At 50.7% G+C, this 23764-nt stretch overlaps 1 protein-coding gene across 1 annotated transcript; it reads left to right on the top strand.

The window, feature by feature from the left end:
- The first annotated feature begins 1081 nt into the window (after positions 1–1081).
- On the top strand, positions 1082–15314 carry LOC119957858 (trafficking protein particle complex subunit 6b-like). The gene is made up of 6 exons (XM_038786015.1): positions 1082–1272; positions 3887–3954; positions 6391–6508; positions 8072–8155; positions 10931–11024; positions 13970–15314. The coding sequence occupies exons 1-6, from the start codon at positions 1198–1200 to the stop codon at positions 13999–14001; spliced, it is 471 nt and encodes a 156-aa protein (XP_038641943.1). The 5' UTR covers positions 1082–1197; the 3' UTR covers positions 14002–15314.
- The last annotated feature ends 8450 nt before the right edge of the window (positions 15315–23764 follow it).

The raw sequence follows: 23764 nt of genomic DNA, 5'->3' as shown, positions 1-23764 counted from the left end.
AGAATGTCCAATTCACCTAACAGCACGTCTTTCGGGACTTGTGGGAGGAAACCGGAGCACCCGGAGGAAACCCACGCAGACACGGGGAGAACGTGCAGACTCCGCACAGACAGTGACCCAGCGGGGAATTGAACCTGCGACCCTGGAGCTGCCAGGGGCGGGACTGGGGGAGGGGGCGGGGTAAAGAGAGGGGGCGGGGCTGGGGCGTGGCTCAGGGGCGGGGTGAAGGAAGGGGCGGGGCTGCCGCTGAAGACTGGCCCCGCCCCCTGCCGAACCCCGGGTTCTGATTGGCTCCCTCCATTCCCGGGTGGCCGACCAGGAGCCGCTGCTGCTTTCCCGGAGTTTTCCCCCCAAGGGGGAGGAGAGGGCCGTTCGGGAGGGGATTATTCTTCAGTCAGTTAGAGTAAGGTGGCCGGAACCGGAGGGTCAGTGTCCGGAGCAGCTGACCCTCACTCCGGCCGGATCCATCGCTGCAGGACGTTCACTCCGGGTGAGTGCGCGGCGGCCACCCGCTCCCGGGGGGAGGGGAAGGGGACCTGGGTTCCGCTCAGCGGCAACACAAACAAACCGCGGCCCCGGGACACCCGGCCCCCCACCACACCCCCAAACCCGAGACACCCAAACCCGAGACACCCGGCCCCCGGACCCCCACCACACCCCCAAACCCGGCCCCGGACCCCCAAACCCGGCCCCGGGACACCCCCGGACCCCCAAACCCGGCCCCGGGAAACCCGGACCCCCACCACACCCCCAAACCCGACCCCGGGAAACCCCCGGACCCCCAAACCCGGCCCCGGGAAACCCGGACCCCCAAACCCGGCCCCGGGAAACCCGGACCCCCACCACACCTCCAAACCCGGCCCCCAAACCCGAGACACCCGGCCCCCGGACCCCCACCACACCCCCAAACCCGGCCCCGGACCCCCAAACCCGGCCCCGGGACACCCGGACCCCCAAACCCGGCCCCGGGAAACCCGGACCCCCAAACCCGACCCCGGGACACCCCCGGACCCCCAAACCCGACCCCGGGAAACCCGGACCCCCAAACCCGGCCCCGGACCCCCAAACCCGGCCCCGGGACACCCCCGGACCCCCAGCCCCGGGCCAGGACAACCCCCACACCCATAAGCCTCGACTCCGCACCCTCTCCAGACGCCTAAATCCGGCCCAGAACCCCCTCCCGGGCCCGGGCTCCCGATGGGGGAGTCGGTTTTGTTCGAATTCCTGCACCGGGAGATGGTGACGCGGGTTCACAGCCAGGCCGGAGACACGGTAAATACTCCGAGTAACACCCCGAGTAACAGAGAGTAACACCCCGAGTAACACCCCGAGTAACAGAGAGTAACACCCCGAGTAACAGAGAGTAACACCCCGAGTAACAGAGAGTAACACCTCGAGTTACAGAGAGTAACACCTCGAGTTACAGAGAGTAACACCCCGAGTAACAGAGGGTAACACCCCGAGTAACAGAGAGTAACACCTCGAGTTACAGAGAGTAACACCCCGAGTTACAGAGAGTAACACCCCGAGTAACAGAGGGTAACACCCCGAGTAACAGAGGGTAACACCCCAAGTTACAGAGAGTAACACCCCGAGTAACAGAGGGTAACACCCCGAGTAACAGAGAGTAACAGCCCGAGTTACAGAGAGTAACACCGAGAGTAACACCCTGAGTTACAGAGACTAATACCCCGAGTAACAGAGAGTAACACCCCGAGTTACAGAGTGTAACACCCCGAGTTACAGAGAGTAACACCCCGAGTTAGAGTGTAACACCCCGAGTTACAGAGGGTAACAGCCCGAGTTACAGAGGGTAACAGCCCGAGTTACAGAGGGTAACAGCCCGAGTTACAGAGGGTAACAGCCCGAGTTACAGAGGGTAACAGCCCGAGTTACAGAGGGTAACAGCCCGAGTAACAGAGGGTAACAGCCCGAGTAACAGAGAGTAACAGCCCGAGTGACAGAGAGTAACACCCCGAGTGACAGAGAGTAACACCCCGAGTGACAGAGGGTAACACCCCGAGTGACAGAGAGTAACACCCCGAGTGACAGAGAGTAACACCCCGAGTGACAGAGACTAACACCCCGAGTGACAGAGACTAACACCCCGAGTAACAGAGAGTAACACCCCGAGTTACAGAGGGTAACACCCCGAGTAACAGAGAGTAACACCCCGAGTAACAGAGGGTAACACCCCGAGTTACAGAGGGTAACACCCCGAGTAACAGAGAGCAACACCCCGAGTAACAGAGAGCAACACCCCGAGTAACAGAGAGTAACACCCCGAGTAACAGAGAGTAACACCCCGAATAACAGAGAGTAACACCCCGAGTTACAGAGAGTAACACCCCGAGTAACACCTCGAGTTACAGAGGGTAACACCCCGAGTAACAGAGAGTAACACCCCGAGTAACAGAGAGTATCACCCCGAGTTACAGAGAGTAACACCCCAAGTAACAGAGTATATATATTTTTTTCCTGAAACAAATCCCTAAATTATACCCTAAAATAAACCCTAAATATTCCAAAATCAATGTGGTTTATACCCTCAAAGAAGCCCGAATAAAACCCCCACATTCCTTCAAATAACCCCTAATCAAAACCCGATATTGACCCTAATCTAATAAAACCCAATATATATATATATATACCCTAAATATAGGATTATTTTACTATAAACCCTAACTCTCACCACAATCCCTAATATATCCCCAATAACCTGTTGCCACACACAAGGCTAATATAAACCCTAATAATATTTTCACCCCAATTCCTAATAAACTTAAGTCGACAAATATTCACCTAATAGATTTCTATAATTTCTAAAACTTGATATTCCTGAAATAGAACACAATCTACCTCTAATATGCTTCAATAATTCCTGAAACCCCATAATATGTCTCTAATGCATCTCAAATCTATGTCAAGTCTGTCCCCAATGTCTAAATACCCCCAAAACACCTTAATATACCCCCTCCCCAATATCCACCTCGCTCCAGTCCAATGGCCCCAGGCTTTGACTCTCCACATTATTCCAATCCCTGCCTCTCCCCCAGTTACTCCAGTCCCCAAAGAATTGCTGTTTGTGGGAGCTTGTTTTGTGCAAATTGGCTGCCACGTTTTCTCTGTTACAACAGTGACAATGTTTCAAAAATACTTTATTGGCTGTAAATCACTTTGGGACTTGCTGAGGCGATGCAAGGCGCTATATACATGCAGGTTCTTTCAGCCTTGGCCTCTCACACTGGGTTGCTGCCATCAATCACAAACGCCTGAAAATCTGCACCCTCCCCTGGAAAAGCTTTCTTAAAACCTGCTCCCTATTTCTTCCATCCCTTGGCTCCTACCTGGGATCCAATGACCTCTATTGGGGTGCCGGTATGAATGAAGGGTTTTCCTCTCCCACTCTTGGAGAGCTAGTTCTGCTCTGACTGCGGGAATTTTATCTGGGAGTCGGTGTCAGCACCTTTCCTGTTGTTTTCTGTGTTCCCAGAAGTTAAAAAAAAAAGCAAAATGGGAAAAAGGTCGGAATTGCTTTTTCCTTCTCGAATGTGGGTAAATGTTGCGGGACTTAGATCCCACCATCGAAAGATGGAACCTGTCAGTTCCTAGGGCCTCGAGAAAGGGGGTATAGTCTTGGAGGGTGTCTTGCACAGATTCACCAGAACGATACCGGTGCTCAACAGGTTGGGTTATGTGGAGAGGATGCATGGACGTGATTTGTAGTCCCTTCATTTTAGAGGTAGAGGGATGATCTGGCTAAGGTTCATCTAGGTTCAACGCTGATGGGTATTTATACCCAAGGATTTAGTTGTGTTCTCTGAGGAGTGCATTACACTGTTAACTTAATTCAGGATCTGTTACAATCATTTGTTTCTTCCAACAGGAGCATGGGAAATGCATTTCCACATTGGAAGGGATGGGTTTCCGGGCAGGACAAGGTTTGATAGAGAGGTGAGTGGTTGATATGTGTGAGACCTGCTACCTTTACGTTACTTTGCAGGCGAGACAATAACATTTAACTGGCTTTGTGAAAGGTGCTGGTCCGTCTGCCCTGTCTCTGTGCATGCTGTGATCAGGTCTGGCTCACATTTATTGATGCAAATAATTTCACAGCTGTCCACTGTCGCCAGTCCACTGCAGTTCGATGATGGGCAATGTTCAATCTCGCTGAAACTCCATGTCATCAAACTTGGTGATCATCCAACTCTAATCCCGCTGTTCCCCCCATATCCTTTGATCCCCTTCGCCCTGAATGAGTGGCACAGTAGCTCGGTGGTTAGCACTGTTGCTTCACAGCACCGGGGTCCCAGGTTCGATTCCCACCTTGGGTCGCTCTGTGCGGAGTCTGCATGTTCTCCCCGTGTCTGCGCAGGTTTCCTCCGGGTGCTCTGGTTTCCTCCCATAAGTCCCGGAAGACGTGCTGTTGGGTGAATTGGACATTCTGAATTCTCCCTCTGTGACCCGAACAGGCACCGGAGTGTGACGACTAGGGAATTTTCACAGTAACTTAATTGCAGTGTTAATGTAAGCCTACTTGTGACACTAATAAAGCTTATTATTAACTGCTGTAACTACATGCTTCTTGAAAACATACAATCTCTTGGTCTCAACTACTTCCTGTGGTAATGAATTCCACAGGCTCACCACTATCTGGTTGAAGATCTGTCCCAAATGGTCTACCCCTTATCCTCAAATTGTGACCCCTGGTTCTTGCATCTACCCTGTCTCGTCATGTTTGAATTTTATAGGTTTCTATGTGATCCCCCTCATTCTTCAGAACTCCAGCAAATACAATTCTAACCGACTCAATCTCTCCTCATATGACAGTCCCGTAATCCCAGGAATCTGTCTGGTAAATCTTCGCTGCACTCCCTCTGAAGCAAGAACATCCTTCCTCAGATAAGGAGACCAAAACTGCCCACGATACTCCAGGTGTGGCCTCACCAAGGCCCTGTACAATTGCAGCAACATATCCCTGCTCCTGTACGCGAATCCTCTCGCAATGAAGGCAAGCTTACCATTTTTCTTCTTTACCGCCTGCTGCACCTATGTGCTTATCTTCAGTGACTGGTGCACAAGTACACCCAGGTCTCGTTGCACATTCCTCTCTCCTAATTTATGGCCATTCAGATAATAGTCTACCTTCTTGTTTTTTGCTACCAAAGTGGATAACCTCGCATTTCTCCAAATTATACTGCATCGTACATTCATTTGCCCACTCACTCAGCCTGTCCAAATCACACTGAAGGATCTCTGCATCCTCCTCACAGCTCACCCTCCCACCCAACTTTGTGTTGTCTGCAAATTTGGAGATATTACAATTTTGTTCCCTCATCTAAATCATTAATATATATTGTGAATAGCTGGGGTCCCAGCACCGATCCCTGCGGTACCCCACTAGTCACTGCCTGCCAATTGGAAAAAGACCCGTTAATTCCTACTTTTTGTTTCCTGTCTGCCAACAAGTTTTCTATCCATCTCAATGCACTACCCCCAATCCCATGCGCTTTAATTTGACACACTAATCTCTTATGTGCAACTTTGGCGAAAACCTTCTGAAAGTCCAAATATACCACATCGACTTGCTCCCCTCGTCAACTCTGAGTTACATCCTCGAAGATTTACAGTAGATTTGTCAAGTATTATTTCCCCATCATAGAATCATAGAATTACAGTGCAGAAGGAGGCTATTCAGCCCATTGGGTCTGCACTGGCCCTTGGAAACAGCACCCAATTTAAGCCCATGCCTCCACCCAACCTTTTTGGACACCTAAGGGGCAATTTATCATGGCCAATCCACCTAACCTGCGCATCTTTGGACTGTGGGAGGAAACCGGAGCACCCGGAGGAAACCCACGCAGACATGGGGAGAACGTGTAGACTCCGCACAGACAGTGACTCAAGTCGGGAATCGAACCTGGGTCCCTGGAGCTGTGAAGCAGCACTGCTAACCACTGTGCTACCGTGCTGCCCGCATAGGATGAGTCCTGTTCACCCGTCATGTCCCACTGGCACCTGGCCTGGCGACACCTCTATTTTAAAATTCTTATCCTTGGTTTTAAATTTCTCCATTACCTCATCTCTTCCTATCTCGGAACCCCCTCCAGCTCTACAGCTGTCCCAGATCTCTGCACTCCACTATTTTAATCCCTCCATCATGGTGATCATGTCTGTGTTTGCGTTGGCCCCAAGCTGTGCAGTTCCCTCTTAAACCTCTCCACCTCCTCACCGAAGATGGTCCTTTAAACCTACTCTTTGTGACGAAGATTTTGCTCCCATGTCCATACACGCCTTGCTGTGTAATTTTGGGTGATACTGTCCTTGTGAAGAGTGGTGCGATGCTTTGCTATGTTAAAGGTGCTGTATAAATGGAGGTTGTTGTTGTAGGTTCACCAAAGAGGCGCCAGCCTTTAAAGATGAGCTGGACGTTATGAAGTTTATCTGTAAGGAATTCTGGACCAACCTCTTCCGGAAACAGATTGATAACCTGCGCACAAACCACCAGGTGAGTGATGTCTCAAACAGAGCCTCTGCTAGTCCGAGATTAACTGGCGAGGGAGTATTATAACGAGGGAGCTGAGCATTATTAGGGAGCGTCTATGATGGGGGAGTCTCGACCCCATTGGAGAGTGAGCAGCGATTTATAAAGAGGGAATTTCGTCCTTTCAGGGTAAGGGGCTTTCTAAATAGAGTGGGAACGGGATGGTGGAGGAGTGAGGGGCTTTGAGCAGAGTGGGAACGGGATTGTGGAGGAGTGAGGGGCTTCGAGCAGTGGGAAGGGGATTGTGGAGGAGTGAGGGGCTTCGAGCAGTGGGAAGGGGATTGTGGAGGAGTGAGGGGCTTTGAGCAGAGTGGGAAGGGGATTGGGGAGGAGTGAGGGGCTTCGAGCAGAGTGGGAACGGGATTGTGGAGGAGTGAGGGGCTTCGAGCAGTGGGAAGGGGATTGTGGAGGAGTGAGGGGCTTCGAGCAGTGGGAAGGGGATTGGGGAGGAGTGAGGGGCTTTGAGCAGAGTGGGAAGGGGATTGGGGAGGTGAGGGGCTTTGAGCAGAGTGGGAAGGGGATTGGGGAGGAGTGAGGGGCTTTGAGCAGAGTGGGAACGGGATTGGGGAGGAGTGAGGGGCTTTGAGCAGTGGGAACGGGATTGGGGACGAGTGAGGGGCTTTGAGCAGAGTGGGAAGGGGATTGGGGAGGAGTGAGGGACTTTGAGCAGTGGGAACGGGATTGGGGAGGAGTGAGGGGCTTTGAGCAGAGTGGGAAGGGGATTGGGGAGGGGCTTTGAGCAGAGTGGGGAGGGGATTGGGGAGGTGAGGGGCTTTGAGCAGAGTGGGAACGGGATTGGGGAGGGGCTTCGAGCAGAGTGGGAAGGGGATTGGGGAGGGGCTTTGAGCAGAGTGGGGAGGGGATTGGGGAGGTGAGGGGCTTTGAGCAGTGGGAACGGGATTGGGGAGGAGTGAGGGGCTTTGAGCAGTGGGAACGGGATTGGGGAGGAGTGAGGGGCTTTGAGCAGAGTGGGAAGGGGATTGGGGAGGGGCTTTGAGCAGAGTGGGGAGGGGATTGGGGAGGTGAGGGGCTTTGAGCAGAATGGGGAGGGGATTGGGGAGGAGTGAGGGGCTTTGAGCAGAGTGGGAACGGGATTGGGGAGGGACTTCGAGCAGAGTGGGAAGGGGATTGGGGAGGAGTGAGGGGCTTTGAGCAGAGTGGGGAGGGGATTGGGGAGGAGTGAGGGGCTTTGAGCAGAGTGGGGAGGGGATTGGGGAGGTGAGGGACTTCGAGCAGAGTGGGAAGGGGATTGGGGAGGAGTGAGGGGCTTTGAGCAGAGTGGGGAGGGGATTGGGGAGGAGTGAGGGGCTTTGAGCAGAGTGGGAACGGGATTGGGGAGGAGTGAGGGACTTTGAGCAGAGTGGGAACGGGATTGGGGAGGAGTGAGGGGCTTTGAGCAGAGTGGGAACGGGATTGGGGAGGAGTGAGGGACTTTGAGCAGAGTGGGAACGGGATTGGGGAGGAGTGAGGGGCTTTGAGCTCTGATCCATTGCCAGGCTGTTCACCGATGCTCTGTGTTTTTCTCAGGGAACTTACGTGCTTCAGGATAATCGCTTCCGACTCCTCACTCCAGTCTCCAATGGGAAGCAGTACTTGGAGGAGGCACCAAAGGTATCTGACCTTTTGCGATGGAATCTCTGAGTACAGAGTACGAAAGTACTGCACTGATTGTTGCTGTGTCCGATGCCCCTGTGTGAATCGCAGACCACAGTGATTCACTATCATTTCAAGCAGATTAAGCAAATTGATCATTGACCCGATGCCTGACGCTTACTAGTAGCTTACTGATCCTCAGTTATAGTTATTATAACTCAGTTATTATCCATCAGTCAGTTAACCTGGTGTTGTAAGACTTCTTACTGTGCTCAGTTATAAGGACATCCCTTTATCTATCACTCGACTCTTTGCCAAGGCAGGGAGGTACAACCATTGGAGTTCATCCCACTTTGATCATTGACTGTCACTTTCACTCACATCAACACCTATAACCCGATGTTTCAGCAACTTTCCCCTGCCCTGCGTTAATGCTCAGATACTCTTGAGGTACTGAGTGTAGTTTCTTCCATCTCTCCCTCTCACTGTCTTATTCTACACACTCTGGCTGGCTCTCCATAAAACCATTGAAAAGTTACAGTGCAGAAAGAGGCCATTCAGCCCACAGTGCCTGCACCTCCAATGGACGGCACAGTGGTTAGCACTGTTGCTTCACAGTGCCAGGGACCCGAGTTCGATTCCCGGCTTGGGTCATTGACTGTGTGGAGTCAGCACGTTCTCCCAGTGTCTGCATGGGTTTCCTCCGGGTGCTCCGGTTTCTTCCCACAAGTCCCGAAAGACGTGCTGTTTGGTAATTTGGACATTCTGAATTCTCCCTCTGTACCCGAACAGGCGCCAGAATGTGGCGACTAGGGGCTTTTCATGGTAACTTCACTACAGTGTTAATGTAAGCCTACTTGTAACAATAACAAGATTATTATTCAAAAAAAAAGAGGGGGGAAAACAGCCGCCCACTTTCAATCCCACTCTCAGCACCATCCGAACCCTTGTAGGTTCCAGCAGCTCGGGTGCAAAGCCAGGTACCTTTTAAATTAATTGAGCATTTCAGCCTCAGCCAATTCAGGCAGTGAATTCCAGACGCTCCTCCTGTCCCCCCTAATCCTTCTACCAATCACCTTAAACCTATGTCCCCCCAAGTAGTTAACTCCTCAGGTGGGCAAAACAAGTACCAGAGAATCCATAGAATTCCAGCAGTGCAGAAGGAGGCCATTTGGCCCATCGACTCTGCACTGACCCTCTGTGCAGGCCCACTCCCTCACCCTATCCCCGTAACCCCACCTAACCTGCACTTCTTTGGATCTTCTCATCAAAATTAGTTACCATTAATCCCCAATTTCAGCAATTCTGATACCAGATTGTCAGCACAAATCTGGACTGACACTCCAGACTGAGGGGGTGCTGCACTGTCAGAGGGTCAGTGCTGCGGGAGTGCCGCACTGTCAGAGGGTCAGTACTGAGGGAGTGCCGCACTGTCAGAGGGTCAGTACTGAGGGAGTGCCGCACTGTCAGAGGGTCAGTACTGAGGGAATGCCGCACTGTCAGAGGGTCAGTACTGAGGGAGTGCTGCACTGTCAGAGGGTCAGTGCTGAGGGAGTGCTGCACTGTCAGAGGGTCAGTACTGAGGGAGTGCCGCACTGTCAGAGGGTCAGTACTGAGGGAGTGCTATACTGTCAGAGGGTCAGTACTGAGGGAGTGCCGTACTGTCAGAGGGTCAGTACTGAGGGAGTGCCGCACTGTCAGAGGGTCAGTACTGAGGGAGAGCCGCACTGTCAGAGGGTCAGTGCTGCGGGAGTGCCGCACTGTCAGAGGGTCAGTACTGAGGGAGTGCCTCACTGTCAGAGGGTCAGTGCTGAGGGAGTGCTGCACTGTCAGAGGGTCAGTACTGAGGGAGTGCCTCACTGTCAGAGGGTCAGTGCTGAGGGAGTGCTGCACTGTCAGAGGGTCAGTACTGAGGGAGAGCCGCTCTGTCAGAGGGTCAGTACTGAGGGAGAGCCGCTCTGTCAGAGGGTCAGTACTGAGGGAGTACTGCACTGTCGGAGGGTCAGTACTGAGGGAGTGCCGCACTGTCAGAGGGTCAGTACTGAGGGAGTGCCGCACTGTCAGAGGGTCAGTACTGAGGGAATGCTGCACTGTCAGAGGGTTAGTACTGAGGGAGTGCTGCACTGTCAGAGGGTCAGTACTGAGGGAGTGCCGCACTGTCAGAGGGTCAGTACTGAGGGAGTGCTATACTGTCAGAGGGTCAGTACTGAGGGAGTGCTGCACTGTCAGAGGGTCAGTACTGAGGGAGTGCTGCACTGTCAGAGGGTCAGTACTGAGGGAGTGCTGCACTGTCAGAGGGTCAGTACTGAGGGAGTGCTGCAATGTCAGAGGGTCAGTACTGAGGGAGTGCCGTACTGTCAGAGGGTCAGTACTGAGGGAGTGCTGCACTGTCAGAGGGTCAGTACTGAGGGAGTGCCGCACTGTCAGAGGGTCAGTACTGAGGGAGTGCTGCACTGTCAGAGGGTCAGTACTGAGGGAGTGCCGCACTGTCAGATGGGCTGTCCTTCACATGGGATGCCACGTTGAGGCCCCACCTGCCTTCTCAGACAAATGTTATTGATTTTCTGATGATGGAAGAAAAGAGTCGAAAGTTCTCCTGGTGAGGGGGCTAAGACTTCATCAGAATCACAAAGAGAGAATCAAATGGTCACTTCGCTCATGATTGTAGTGTGGCGTAAAATTCACTTGCAAAACAACAGTCATTTCAAAATGAATGCAGAGAGAGTGCGATGCGATAAGACACCTGGTCATTTCTTTGTGATTCTATTCTGAATGCCTTTATTTTATCTTTAGTTCCTGGCATTTACCTGTGGGCTGGTGAGAGGGGCTTTATCCAACCTGGGCATCGACAGTACGGTCACTGCGGAGGTTTCAGTAATGCCAGCATGTAAGTAGGATTGGCCTGGAGGGCAGAGGTCATTGCCATTCTTTTCCAAAGGATCCCTGACACCATTCACACTCGAGGACACACCCTCACCTGGGACCTGATTTCCCCCACACGGTGACGGGACGGGGGGTCTGTGTCTGTGATTCCCCCACACGGTGACGGGACGGGGGGTCTGTGTCTGTGATTCCCCCTCACGGGGATGGGACGGGGGGGTCTGTGTCTGTGATTCCCCCACACGGTGACGGGACGGGGGTCTGTGATTCCCCCACACGGTGATGGGACGGGGGGTCTGTGTCTGTGATTCCCCCACACGGTGATGGGACGGGGGGCTTGTGTATGTGATTCCCCCGCACGGTGATGGGACGGGGGTCTGTGATTCCCCCACACGGTGATGGGACGGGGGGTCTGTGTCTGTGATTCCCCCACACGGTGATGGGACGGGGGGTCTGTGTCTGTGATTCCCCCACACGGTGATGGGACGAGGGTCTGTGTCTGTGATTCCCCCACACGGTGATGGGACGGGGGTCTGTGATTCCCCCACACGGTGATGGGACGGGGGGTCTGTGTCTGTGATTCCCCCACACGGTGATGGGACGAGGGTCTGTGTCTGTGATTCCCCCACACGGTGATGAGACAGGGGTCTGTGTCTGTGATTCCCCCACACGGTGATGGGACGGGGGTCTGTGTCTGTGATTCCCCCACAAGGGGATGGGACGGGGGTCTGTGTCTGTGATTCCCCCGCACGGTGATGGGACGGGGGTCTGTGTCTGTGATTCCCCCACACGGGGATGGGACGGGGGTCTGTGTCTGTGATTCCCCCACACGGTGATGGGACGGGGGTCTGTGTCTGTGATTCCCCCACACGGTGATGGGACGGGGGTCTGTGTCTGTGATTCCCCCACACGGTGATGGGACGGGGGTCTGTGATTCCCCCACACGGTGATGGGACGGGGGTCTGTGTCTGTGATTCCCCCACACGGTGACGGGACGGGGGTCTGTGATTCCCCCACACGGTGACGGGACGGGGGTCTGTGATTCCCCCACACGGGGATGGGACGGGGGTCTGTGATTCCCCCACACGGTGATAGGACGGGGGTCTGTGTCTGTGATTCCCCCACACGGTGATGGGACGGGGGTCTGTGTCTGTGATTCCCCCACATGGGGATGGGACGGGGGTCTGTCTCTGTGATTCCCCCACAAGGGGATGGGACGGGGGTCTGTGTCTGTGATTCCCCCACACGGTGATGGGACGGGGGGTCTGTGTCTGTGATTCCCCCACACGGTGATGGGACGAGGGTCTGTGTCTGTGATTCCCCCACACGATGATGAGACGGGGGTCTGTGTCTGTGATTCCCCCACACGGTGATGGGACGGGGGTCTGTGTCTGTGATTCCCCCACACGGTGATGGGACGGGGGTCTGTGATTCCCCCACACGGTGATGGGACGGGGGTCTGTGTCTGTGATTCCCCCACACGGTGATGGGACGGGGGTCTGTGTCTATGATTCCCCCACATGGGGATGGGACGGGGGTCTGTGATTCCCCCACACGGGGATGGGACGGGGGTCTGTCTCTGTGATTCTCCCACACGGGGATGGGACGGGGGTCTGTGTCTGTGATTCCCCCACACGGGGATGGGACGGGGGTCTGTCTCTGTGATTTCCCCACACGGGGATGGGACGGGGGTCTGTCTGTGATTCCCCCACACGGTGATGGGACGGGGGTCTGTGTCTGTGATTCCCCCACACGGTGATGGGACGGGGGTCTGTGTCTGTGATTCCCCCACAGGGTGATGGGACGGGGGTCTGTGTCTATGATTCCCCCACACGGGGATGGGACGGGGGTCTGTCTGTGATTCCCCCACACGGTGATGGGACGGGGGTCTGTGTCTGTGATTCCCCCACACGGTGATGGGACGGGGGTCTGTGATTCCCCCACACGGGGATGGGACGGGGTTCTGTTTCTGTGCTTCCCCCACACGGTGGCGGGGTCTGTTTCTGTGATTCCCCCACACGGGGATAGGTTGGGGTCTGTGCCTGTGATTCCCCCTCACGGTGACGGTACAGGGGTCTGTGTCTGCGACACCCACCTACCTCATTTCCCTCAGTTGCAATGTCACAGATGGGGACTGCACATCCCACAGAGAAAATACATTTGGATTAATAGTTGTACAGCAGCATAGCCCCTTCACCATTGATAGCTTAATAATGAATGCTTATTGATAAATTGTTCTACCTGACGTAAATGGAGAGGATTTGCCGTAGCCTTCTCTGGATTGCTGGCGTTCCCATAAAACAGAACCAATAGGAAACCTCAGCCGCTGGGACAGGGCCCAAGATGCAGAAAGTATGACATCTTTACAAAGTGAATTGGAGCTGTTTAAAACGAAAGGAGCAAGGAAATTGGCTGAGCAGAAAGTGGGGGTAAAATGCCAGTCCGGGCAGAGGCTCGCTGGGCCACTCCTCTAGATCAAGTATTGTGATTCACTGCTGTATAAAAGTCTGCAGTAACTGAAGTCTGTTACAGTAATTCCCCCACAACACTAGATGGTGCTCCCAGCCACAAGAAACGTGCATTTTCCTATTCCCTGTTCTGGGCCTCTGAGAATCCGGGCGAGTGTTCTGCTGATTTTCCTCATCAATTTTGTTCCCAATCCCCACCCTAATCAAACCCCAATACACTCAATGCCTCCTGGGACCAGGCGGTCCCTCAGACACAGTGAACCAGGACCAACACTATCACCATTGGAGACTATCATAGAGCAATTTAACCCCCTCCTTATCTTGTATCTGTACGAGCTATTGCACAATCGCTGAGACCAGTGTGGCCCTTTGCTACTCCCACTCTCTGTACCCGCTGTTTAGTCCCTGCTCTCTCTGTCCTCAGTTTATTCTTCGCTTTCTCTCTGGGTCCAGTTTTTAATTCCTTTGTTTCTTTGTATTTCAGGTAAATTTCACATCATAATGCAGAAACCCTAGGGCTGCGAAGTCCATGCCTGGAGTCTGAGGAATGCAGAGAGGTGGCAGTGTAGCTGAAATGTAGAGAGAGGAAGTTGTGCCTTACCATTTCCGTTTAGTTGTTGTATGTTGCAGAAGATGCATTAGTTATTTTGCGATGGGGTTGCGAAGGGGATTATAATGAAGATGTGGATAATATAATGGGGATTATTATGAAGATGTGGATATATAATGGGGATTATTATGAAGATGTGGATATATAATGGGGGTTATTATGAAGATGTGGATATATAATGGGGGTTATTATGAAGATGTGGATAATATAATGGGGATTATTATGAGCCAAAGTCAATGGACTTGGTCAATGTGTCTGGTGAGATACTGGGGTACTCACTCAGCCTAGTCATGCTGTGGAAGCACCCTGAATTTGCCGTGTGTTATAACGGGAAACAATTACTGGGCATTTATCCTCGGGTGGCTCAAACTGTTCTCTGCTTCCTCTCTTTTCCTTCTTTCCTGTTTGTATACAAAGGGGACGGTATTAATGGCAGATCTGTCTGAACTGGACCCCGATAAATGGAATGTCTTTTCCATAGGTTAGGACACCTCCCATTGCCTCTCCATTTTAAATTATACATTGGTGCGTGCGCTCCCTGTCTTTATCGCCAGCTAAAGCATGTGACCATGTGACGTGGAGATTTATATGGTTTGTAGGATCTCCATGTGAATGCAGTCCTGATGCCCCATAACGGGATATCAAAGTAGCCTCGGACACCACAGATTAGTTCTAAGGACTGTTCCCCAGTAGACATATTGTACGGCCATCTTGGTCTAGTTACTGTGCAGACCTGTGAGAGACTGGCTAAGCCTGGGAACATCTCATCAGACACAGTCACACGTAGAAGGGAGCTCGGAGAGTTGGGTGTCACCCTGTGTGATTTGCACCACTATGTAACCATGTCGAACAGTCAAGAGAGCAATGGAACTTCAGTCTACACTTTACCTGTGCGGTGCTGAGACTTGTAGATGTGTGGAAGTCGAATCAAAAAGGAGCCTTCACAATTCAAGAAGGCAGAAGAATGCAAGTTGTTTGGTTAGTTCCTGCGGTCACTGTGTGAGTGCTTCTCTTAATGCCTGCAGCTCTTTAAATCCCACTATTCTGTTTAGGCTGATTTTCGCAAAGAGGAGTCGCTGCACAAATTCGTGCACAAGCCAAATTTCAGCGATTAAAATACATCTCAATAACAATGTGAGCCATAGATTGTTCTGAATGACTTTGATTTATTGCAGAGAAAAAATAAAATTGTAATTCAAATGATTTAGAAATTTCAAAACAATATCTTTATTTGAGTATTTATTGAGATTTTCAAAGAAGTGAACGACTTCTGGAATTACACCAACTAACACAGCAGACATTTTGAACAGAGCATCATGTCATGGTCAGCAGTGAATGAGTTAATCAGTTTTGGCTGGTCGTGGTTGAGGGAGGAATGTAGGTCAGGACACTGAGAGAAGTCCTCGCTCTTTGAATTGTGCTGTAGGATTTTTAACATAAACCTGACCTGTTGAAGCAACCCTTCCTCTGACAGTGCCGCATTCCCTCCGTTCTGTCCCTGCGACAGTGCTGTGATTCCTCAGAACTGTCTTTCCAAACAGTGCCGCCCTCCCTCAGTACTGACCCTCTGACAGTGCAGCGCTCCCTCAGTACTGACCCTCTGACAGTGCAGCACTCCCTCAGTACTGACCCTCTGACAGTGCAGCATTCCCTCAGTACTGACCCTCTGACAGTGCAGCACTCCCTCAGTACTGACCCTCTGACAGTGCAGCACTCCCTCAGTACTGACCCTCTGACAGTGCAGCATTCCCTCAGTACTGACCCTCTGACAGTGCAGCACTCCCTCAGTACTGACCCTCTGACAGTGAGGCACTCCCTCAGTACTGACCCTCTGACAGTGCGGCACTCCTTCAGCACTGACCCTCTAACAGTGCGGCACTCCCTCAGTACTGACCCTCTGACTGTGCAGCACTCCCTCAGTACTGACCCTCTGACAGTGCAGCACTCCCTCAGTACTGACCCTCTGACAGTGCAGCACTCCTTCAGTGCTGACCTTCTAACAGTGCTACATTCCCTCAGTACTGACCCCCTGACAGTGCAGCACTCCCTCAGTACTGACCCTCTGACAGTGCAGCACTCCCTCAGTACTTTCAGTACTGACCCCCTGACAGTGCAGCACTCCCTCAGTACTGACCCTCTGACTGTGCAGCACTCCCTCAGTACTGACCCTCTGACAGTGCGGCACTCCCTCAGTACTGACCCTCTGACAGTGCGGCACTCCCTCAGTACTGACCCTCTGACCGTGCAGCATTCCCTCAGTGCACAGTGCAGCATTCCCTCAGTGCACAGTGCAGCATTCCCTCAGTGCACAGTGCAGCACTCCCTCAGTACTGACCCTCTGACATGCTGCACTCCCTCAGTACTGACCCTCTGACATGCAGCACTCCCTGTTTGTTTTTTTGCTGCGACTCGCCCAACGTTGTCTACCTCATATGCTGCAGGAAAGGATGTCCCAAAGCGTGGTACGTTGGCGAGACCATGCAGACGCTATGACAACGAATGAACAGACAATCACCAGGTAGGAATGTTCCCTTCCAGTCGGGGAACACTTCAGCAGTCAAGGGCATTCAGCCTCTGATCTCCGGGTAAGCATTCTCTCGGGCGGCCTTCAGGACGCGCGACAATGCGGAATCGCCGAGCAGAAACTTATAGCCAAGTTCCACACACGAGTGTGGCCTCAACCGGGACCTGGGATTCATGTTGCATTACATTCATCCCCCACCAACTGTCCTGGCTTGAGACAATTCACACCTCTTTAACGTGGGGTTACCCCTATATCTGGATCTGTAAAGACTTAATTACCCGCAAATGCTCGCATTCTAAGCATTGTCTTGCATCTTTGACTTTGTCTACATATATGTTTCTGGAACATACCTCTTCATTCACCTGAGGAAGGAGCTGTGCTCCGAATGCTAGCGTTTGAAACAACTATGAACTTTAACCTGGTGTTGTAAGACGTCTTCCGGTTTTTTTTTTTGCTAATCAGCTTAACTCAATGTTCTCTGACTCTTAACCCATTTCCCAATTGGAACAATTTCTTTCCGACCCCTGGTGATTTTGAATACCTCTGTCAAATGTCCTCTCATCCTCCTTTTCACCGAGGAAAATAACCCAAGATTCTGCAAACTGTCCACATAGCTGTTTTTTCATTCTTCCATGGAATGTGGCGACTCTGGCTGGGTCAGCATTCATTGGCGACTCTGGCTGGGCCAGCATTTTTTGGCGACTCTGGCTGGGCCAGCATTCGTTGGCGACTCTTGCTGGGTCAGCATTTGTTGGCGACTCTGGCTGGGCCAGCATTCGTTACCGACTCTGCCTGGGCCAGCATTCGTTGGCGACTCTACATGGGCCAGCATTCGTTGTCCATCCATAATTTCCTTGAACTGTGGGGGCTCGCTGGGCCATTTCATAGGGCAGTTAAGAGTCAACCACATTGCTGTGGGTCTGGAGTCACATGTAGGCCAGACCGGGTAAGGACGGCAGATTTCCTTCCCTAAAGGATATTAGTGAACCAGGTAGGTTATTACAACGATTGAGTATGGTTTCATGGTCACCACTGGACTTTTAATTCCTTAAGTTCCTCACCCCAAAAACATTGAAAATGTTTTTTTCCTTCTCTAAATCCCTTACAGCCTTGCTCAAGTTGGGTTCCAAGAGTTGAAGCTGAATCACTGTTTAATACAGGTCCGCCATAACTGTCTTGCTTTTGTATTACATGCTTCTATTTATGAAGTCCAGCTTCCTCCATGGGCCCTTTAATGACTTTCTCAATCTGCGCTGCCGTGTTCAATGATTTATACACATGGCCCATTTGTTCCTGAACCCTCCCCCTCCCCCGTACCTTTTATTTTATGTGGTGTCCTCATTCTGCCCCTAAAATGTCCCACTTCACACTTCTCTCAATCAACTTTCTTCTGCCACCTGTCTGCCCTTTCCACCAGCTCGTCCATGTCCACTTGAAGTCTAACACTCCTCACAGTTCAAAATAGTTTTGTGGTCGCCTGCAAATTGACTACTGACATCGAACATCATTATAATATTGTACATTTCCCATCTCTGAAAAAGCTTCAGAATGATGTTCTGCAGTCATTCATTTCAATTTAAAATTACCATTAATTCACATCAAGCTTGCGAGTGTGTACAAAATATAAGTGAAGGAAAGGCACCAGCAAAAGTAAAGGATCAAAAGATTTCTGTCCTTTACTCCTGACCCTGACGAGCACTAAACAAGTCCACAGTGTCGTTTCCAGTTCCTGCCTTTAGCTGAGCCCCAAATACTTTATGTTCCTCGCCCACTTTTCTTTGGTCCGCAGGCTGACTGCGTTGGGTCAGCTGCCCAAGACTCCCAACATTAGCAATGTACTCTGAACAGGCCTTTAAACCTCTCTCTCTCTCTCTCACAGTACTTTTATGTAGTTGATCACTCATTTGCCATCATCCTCAATCCCTCACCATTTCCAGTTTCCCCAGGATTCGAGCACAAGTAATGGGAATGCTGCCTCAGCGGAGGTAGAATCAGCAAATCCCTCTCTGTTGCTTTGGCTTGTCATCCACGCGCTGTTTGGGGTTCCACACTCCTCTAGTGAGGCAGCAGTTTGCCGGCATTTCCTCTAACCTGGTGCTGAGAGCTTTGCTGCTCACAGTTTGCAAGTTGAGGAGATTGTTAAGCACCATCCCGTCCACAGGTGCGTTCCTGAACTCTTGTCACTCTTTCTCCCCCCCTTCAGTTCCCCCACCACACTCGTACTTTGACTGTCTTTGGTCTGGTGTACTGTTCTCAACGTCGCTACCCTGTGTACGGACCATGAGTGATATGATTATCCTCGGTTGTCAGGTCACCAACCCACTGAATTGCCTGCCGAGCTCTCACGTTTAGTTCAAGGTTTTGACCAGAATGAGTTCGCTTCAGCAGAGAGCTGGAGGGCCAATTACACGGTTTGATGTGATTTGATAATTAGATATTTAGAAGTCTATTCCTATTTCTTATATTCTTAAAAGCCATCTTGTAAAGAATAATTTATTTTTCTTGTTGGAAAATATTTGTAAACTATCAGTTTGTTGGAGCCAGGCGATGAGTCACTGGCAGAGAATGAATGGATTAATTCCATTCGCTCACAGGCAATGCTGTGGCTAATCTGTCTCTGAAACCGAGACGTTCCCATTCTGTAAACTGCCTTACAACAAGAAAGGCAAAGATTATGGCCAGATCTTCACAGTCAGGAAGAGTCCATAGGCCTTTATGAATGGTGGGGCAGGATCCATCTACAGAAGTTTCACTCCAATTTCCAACAGGTCCAATTTTTACCGGTAGGGGAAGGGGGCCGGGTTCACAAAGGTGGGAAACTCAAACTCCAGTGGGGACATTTGAACTCCGTTCTGAGCTCCAATCGATGCCATTTTGGCTTTTGCATGAGCCGAACCTTCAGTGCAAGAGTTACAAATTGATGGAGTAGATGTAAACGCTCTTGAAGGGTGGATAAAATCTGCATATCTGTCGTGAATTGAAGATGTTTAAATCAACTCTTTAAACGTAAAACAAAATGCTGCCACAATCGGTGAGAGTTAAAAAGAAAATCTGCTGAATTGCTTTAATCCAAGAGTGTAAATTAGAAAAAATAATAGCAACGGGCCAGGAGGTTTCAATAGAGCTCTTTGTTCCTATCTCCCCAACGGCTGCCTTATGTCAATCTGAAGATTTGGCTTTTTTTCCTTTTTATTAACCGTGCAGAAGGAGGCCATTCGGCCCATCGAGTCTGCACTGGCCCTTGGTTAGAGCACCCTACTTAACCGGCACCCAGTAACCCCACCTAACCTTTTGGACACTTAGCGGCAATTGATCATGGCCAATCCACTTAACCCGCATAGCTTTGGACTGTGGGAGGAAACTGGAGCACCCGGAGGAAAACCACGCAGACATGGGGCGAACGTGCAGACTCTGCACAGACAGTGACCCAAGGCTGGAATTCAACCCGGGTCCCTGGAGCTGTGATGCAGCAGTGTTAACCACTGCTTCCGTGCCCCCCTAACACTGAGTTTCAAAAGCTACAATTATCTTGGTAAAGGGGTGTTAGTTCAAGATTTGATTGACAGCTTAAGAAGGCTATAACATTATTTGCTATCTGATGTGGGGTGTAAAGACATCTTTGTTTTTGTAATATATTTATTACAGGAGGAGCTTTAAAAGATTTGAATAAATTGTATGAATGGGAGGTTTTTCACGATCAAGTGTGCAGGAGTGACAACTGTACTAGATTGGTAGAAGTTTATTTTTTCTTCATCTCCACATGGCTCCTGAGTTCTACCCACAGTGGATACTGGTTGGGTTTCTGTGAAGGATATGAAAACCATGCAAGATAGGTGAGATGCATGAATTGGCATTGAGTTGGCATGGAGGGTATCAGAGGCCTTGAGGGGTGTGATGGGAGGGTGAGGCGATGACAGGAGTGAGAGCTCGAGGCCCCGGCATATTCTAAAACAATTGGGATGAAAACCTGCAACCCCCCACCCTCTCTCCCTCCCTGGCACAAAGATCACACATTTCGGGGTACTTTATACTGAGGCAGGTCTGGCAAGTTGGGAAATTTTCTGACTTGAGCTACCAGTTTGGGTAGCCAACATCAGCCTCTGTGTTGTTTTGCCTTTGAGGCCTGTTTGTATGAATGTGACAAAATCAATACTCTCCGGGCTGTTTGAGAAGCCCTACTAAAGGGACCACAAAGAAGACATTGTTACTAGGTACTGATTTGTTCGATTAATGCTTCGCTTAACTGAACCTTCAGGCATTTGAAATGTTCTTCACTTTACAGACTCTGATCCTTTCAGAAGCTCAGTGTTTCTACATCTTGCTCATAAACTCTACTGTGCTTTAATTTTAGATGCATTTATGTATCGCATTAGCAGCATCTCAAAGTACTTCAAATCAAATTAATTACCTGGAACTGTAGTGACTTGTTATTTAGGCAAAGACTGAAACTGATTGAATTTGGCTACGATTCTTCTAATTTCTGATGACCTGACTATCGCTACGCAGGTTCACTGCTCCACATGAGGTAATGTGAGCAAATGCAGCAGCTATTTTACACAATGACCTGGACTGACCAATTAATGCTTGTGGGTTTTTTTATGTTATTGGCAGAAAATGTAATGTCTTGCGAGACAAATTTCTTCTTTGAAGATGATCACTGGATATTCAACATCCAACTGAGTATTACCAGCAGTTCAAGTGATCGTAATTCCAACAATCCCACAGCATCACGTAGCAACACATAGCAATATTATCCTGTATTATCTTCTTAGCAACAACAAAGAACAATACAGCACAGGAACAGGCCCTTCGGCCCTCCAAGCCTGTACCGGTCATGATACCACCCTGGCCAAAACCCTCAGCCCTTCCTTGTGCCGTATCCCTCTATACCCATCCTATCCATGTGTTTGTCAAGATGCCTTTTGAACACCGTTAATGTATCTGCTTCCACAACCTCCCCTGGCAACGTGTTCCAGGCACTCACCACCCTCTGCGTAAAAAACCTGCCTCACACATCTCCTCTAAACTTTACCCACGGACCTTAAGCCTATGCCCCCTGGTGACTGACCCCTTCGCCCTGGGAAAGAGTGCCTGCCCATCCACTCCATCCATGCCCCTCATAATCTTGTAGACCTCTATCAGGTCGCCCCTCAACCTCCGTCTTTCTAATGAAAACAGTCGGAGTCTATTCAGTCTCCCCGCACAGCTAACACCCTCCAGACCAGGCAACATCCTGGTGAACCTCCTCTGCACCCTCTCTAAAGCCTCCACATCCTTCTGGTAGTGTGGCGACCATAATTGTGCGCAATATTCCAAGTGCGGCCTTACCAAGGTTCTATACAACTGTAGCATGACTTGCCAGTTTTTATACTCGATGCCCCGTCCAATGAAGGCAAGCATTCCTTATGCTTTCTTGACTGCCTTGTCCACTGTGTTTTGCCACCTTCAAAGATCTGTGGACCTGCACGCCCAGATCTCTCTGACTTTCTATATTCCCAAGAGTTTTGTTATTTACAGTATATTTCCCCTCTATGTTAGACCTACCAAAAGGCATTACCTCACATTTGTCACATTTAACTTGGGAAGCTGAGTTTGAAGTAACCCAGGAATGCAGCAGGTATTGAGAATCCAAGGGTGGGCCCTCATCCCAGGGTTTGGTCACTTTTTGAGAAAAGTGGGTGAGGTAAATTAGGAAGTCGCCACTTTGTTCGGGTGGTGTGGGAGGAAACTCAATCCGAATCCTTGAACTATTGATGCTGACAGTAGTGACACGGCTTACCTTACTGAACACAAAATACTGGCCACCAACATGTCAATCCTTCTTAAATATTGTACTTCACTTAGTGTACCGTGAAATATAAACGTAACTATTTTCTTCCAGTCCGATAACCTTCCAGCACCATATCCTGGGTGTAGGTTATTTCTAACCCGGTCTTGGACACGGGTCGGAAAGACCACGGAACAAGAAAATGTTCGCAACACACGCAGCTGGTTCCAGGCATGCTACTTATCTGCTGCTCTGATCCATGCTTCATCTGCACGTTTTAGTGCTTCTGTAAAATTATCTGATTAATTTTCTTTCTTCTGACGAATATTATTTTAAACAGTGTCCTGAGGCAACAACATAATTAAACGAATGAGCAGAAAAGTGATAAAGGATTATCATTGCCAAGCTAATTTTGCGTGGTCAAAGTGCAGTAAGGGATGAAGAACATTTTCTGTGTGATGCACAGTCGACAGAAACTGCGGATGGTTTCAGACGAAGCAGAAGGGTTACCTGATAGAGGAGATCTGAGACTTAAGAACATAGAACATAGTGCAGAAGGAGGCCATTCGGCCCATTGAGTCTGCACCGACCCACTTAAGCCCTCACTTCCACCCTATCCCTGTAACCCAATAACCCCTCCTAACCTTTTTTGGACACTAAGGGCATTTTAGCATGGCCAATCCGCCTAATGTGGACTGTGGGAGGAAACCGGAGCACCCGGAGGAAACCCATGCAGACTCCGCACAGACAGTGACCCAGCAGGGAATCGAACCTGGGCCCTGGCGCTGTGAAGCCACAGTGCTAGTCACTGTGCTACCATGCTGCCCCTATGTCGAGACATTTGTCAAGAGGAACAACAAGATTAGTACTATAAACATACAAAGGGCAGATGATGTGGTGGGAAGGGGCAGAGATGTGCCATCCAGCAGGCAGTGTACCCTCTCACATACCTTCTGCCCGCCCCCACACACCCTCTGTTGCTGCTCCAAAAGGTGGCAGCAGTGTTGCTTCACAGCTCCAGGGTCCCAGGTTCGATTCCCCGCTGGGTCACTGTCTGTGTGGAGTCTGCACGTTCTTCCCGTGTCTGCGTGGGTTTCCTCCGGGTGCTTCGGTTTCCTCCCACAGTCCAAAGAGGTGCAGGTTAGATGGATTGGCCATGATAAATTGCCCTTAGTGTCAAAAACAAAGGTTAGGTCGGGTTACCGGGTTACGGTGTGGACTTAAGTAGGGTGCTTTTCCAAGGGCCAGTACCGACACAGTGGGCCAAATGGCCTCCTTCTGCACTGTAAACTCTTACGTTACCACAACTCTCCACAATCAATATTTCCTGCCAACCTTTTGACTTTCTAGGCATCTGCTCTATTTCTATCCTCCCAGC

This window comes from Scyliorhinus canicula, chromosome 27 (genome assembly GCF_902713615.1).
Source record: "Scyliorhinus canicula chromosome 27, sScyCan1.1, whole genome shotgun sequence".
NCBI classification, from domain to species: Eukaryota; Metazoa; Chordata; class Chondrichthyes; order Carcharhiniformes; family Scyliorhinidae; genus Scyliorhinus; species Scyliorhinus canicula.
The sequence above is the reverse complement of the archived record's forward strand: the minus strand, read 5'-3'. Positions and strand labels throughout refer to the sequence as shown.

Excerpts from the sequence above, each read along its gene's own strand:
- LOC119957858 (XM_038786015.1), top strand. The coding sequence starts at position 1,198 with ATGGGGGAGTCGGTTTTGTTCGAATTCCTGCACCGGGAGATGGTGACG. Across the intron at positions 1,273-3,886 it reads ACAGCCAGGCCGGAGACACG|GAGCATGGGAAATGCATTTC; the intron begins GTAAATACTCCG and ends TTCTTCCAACAG. Across the intron at positions 11,025-13,969 it reads GGTTTCAGTAATGCCAGCAT|GTAAATTTCACATCATAATG; the intron begins GTAAGTAGGATT and ends TTTGTATTTCAG.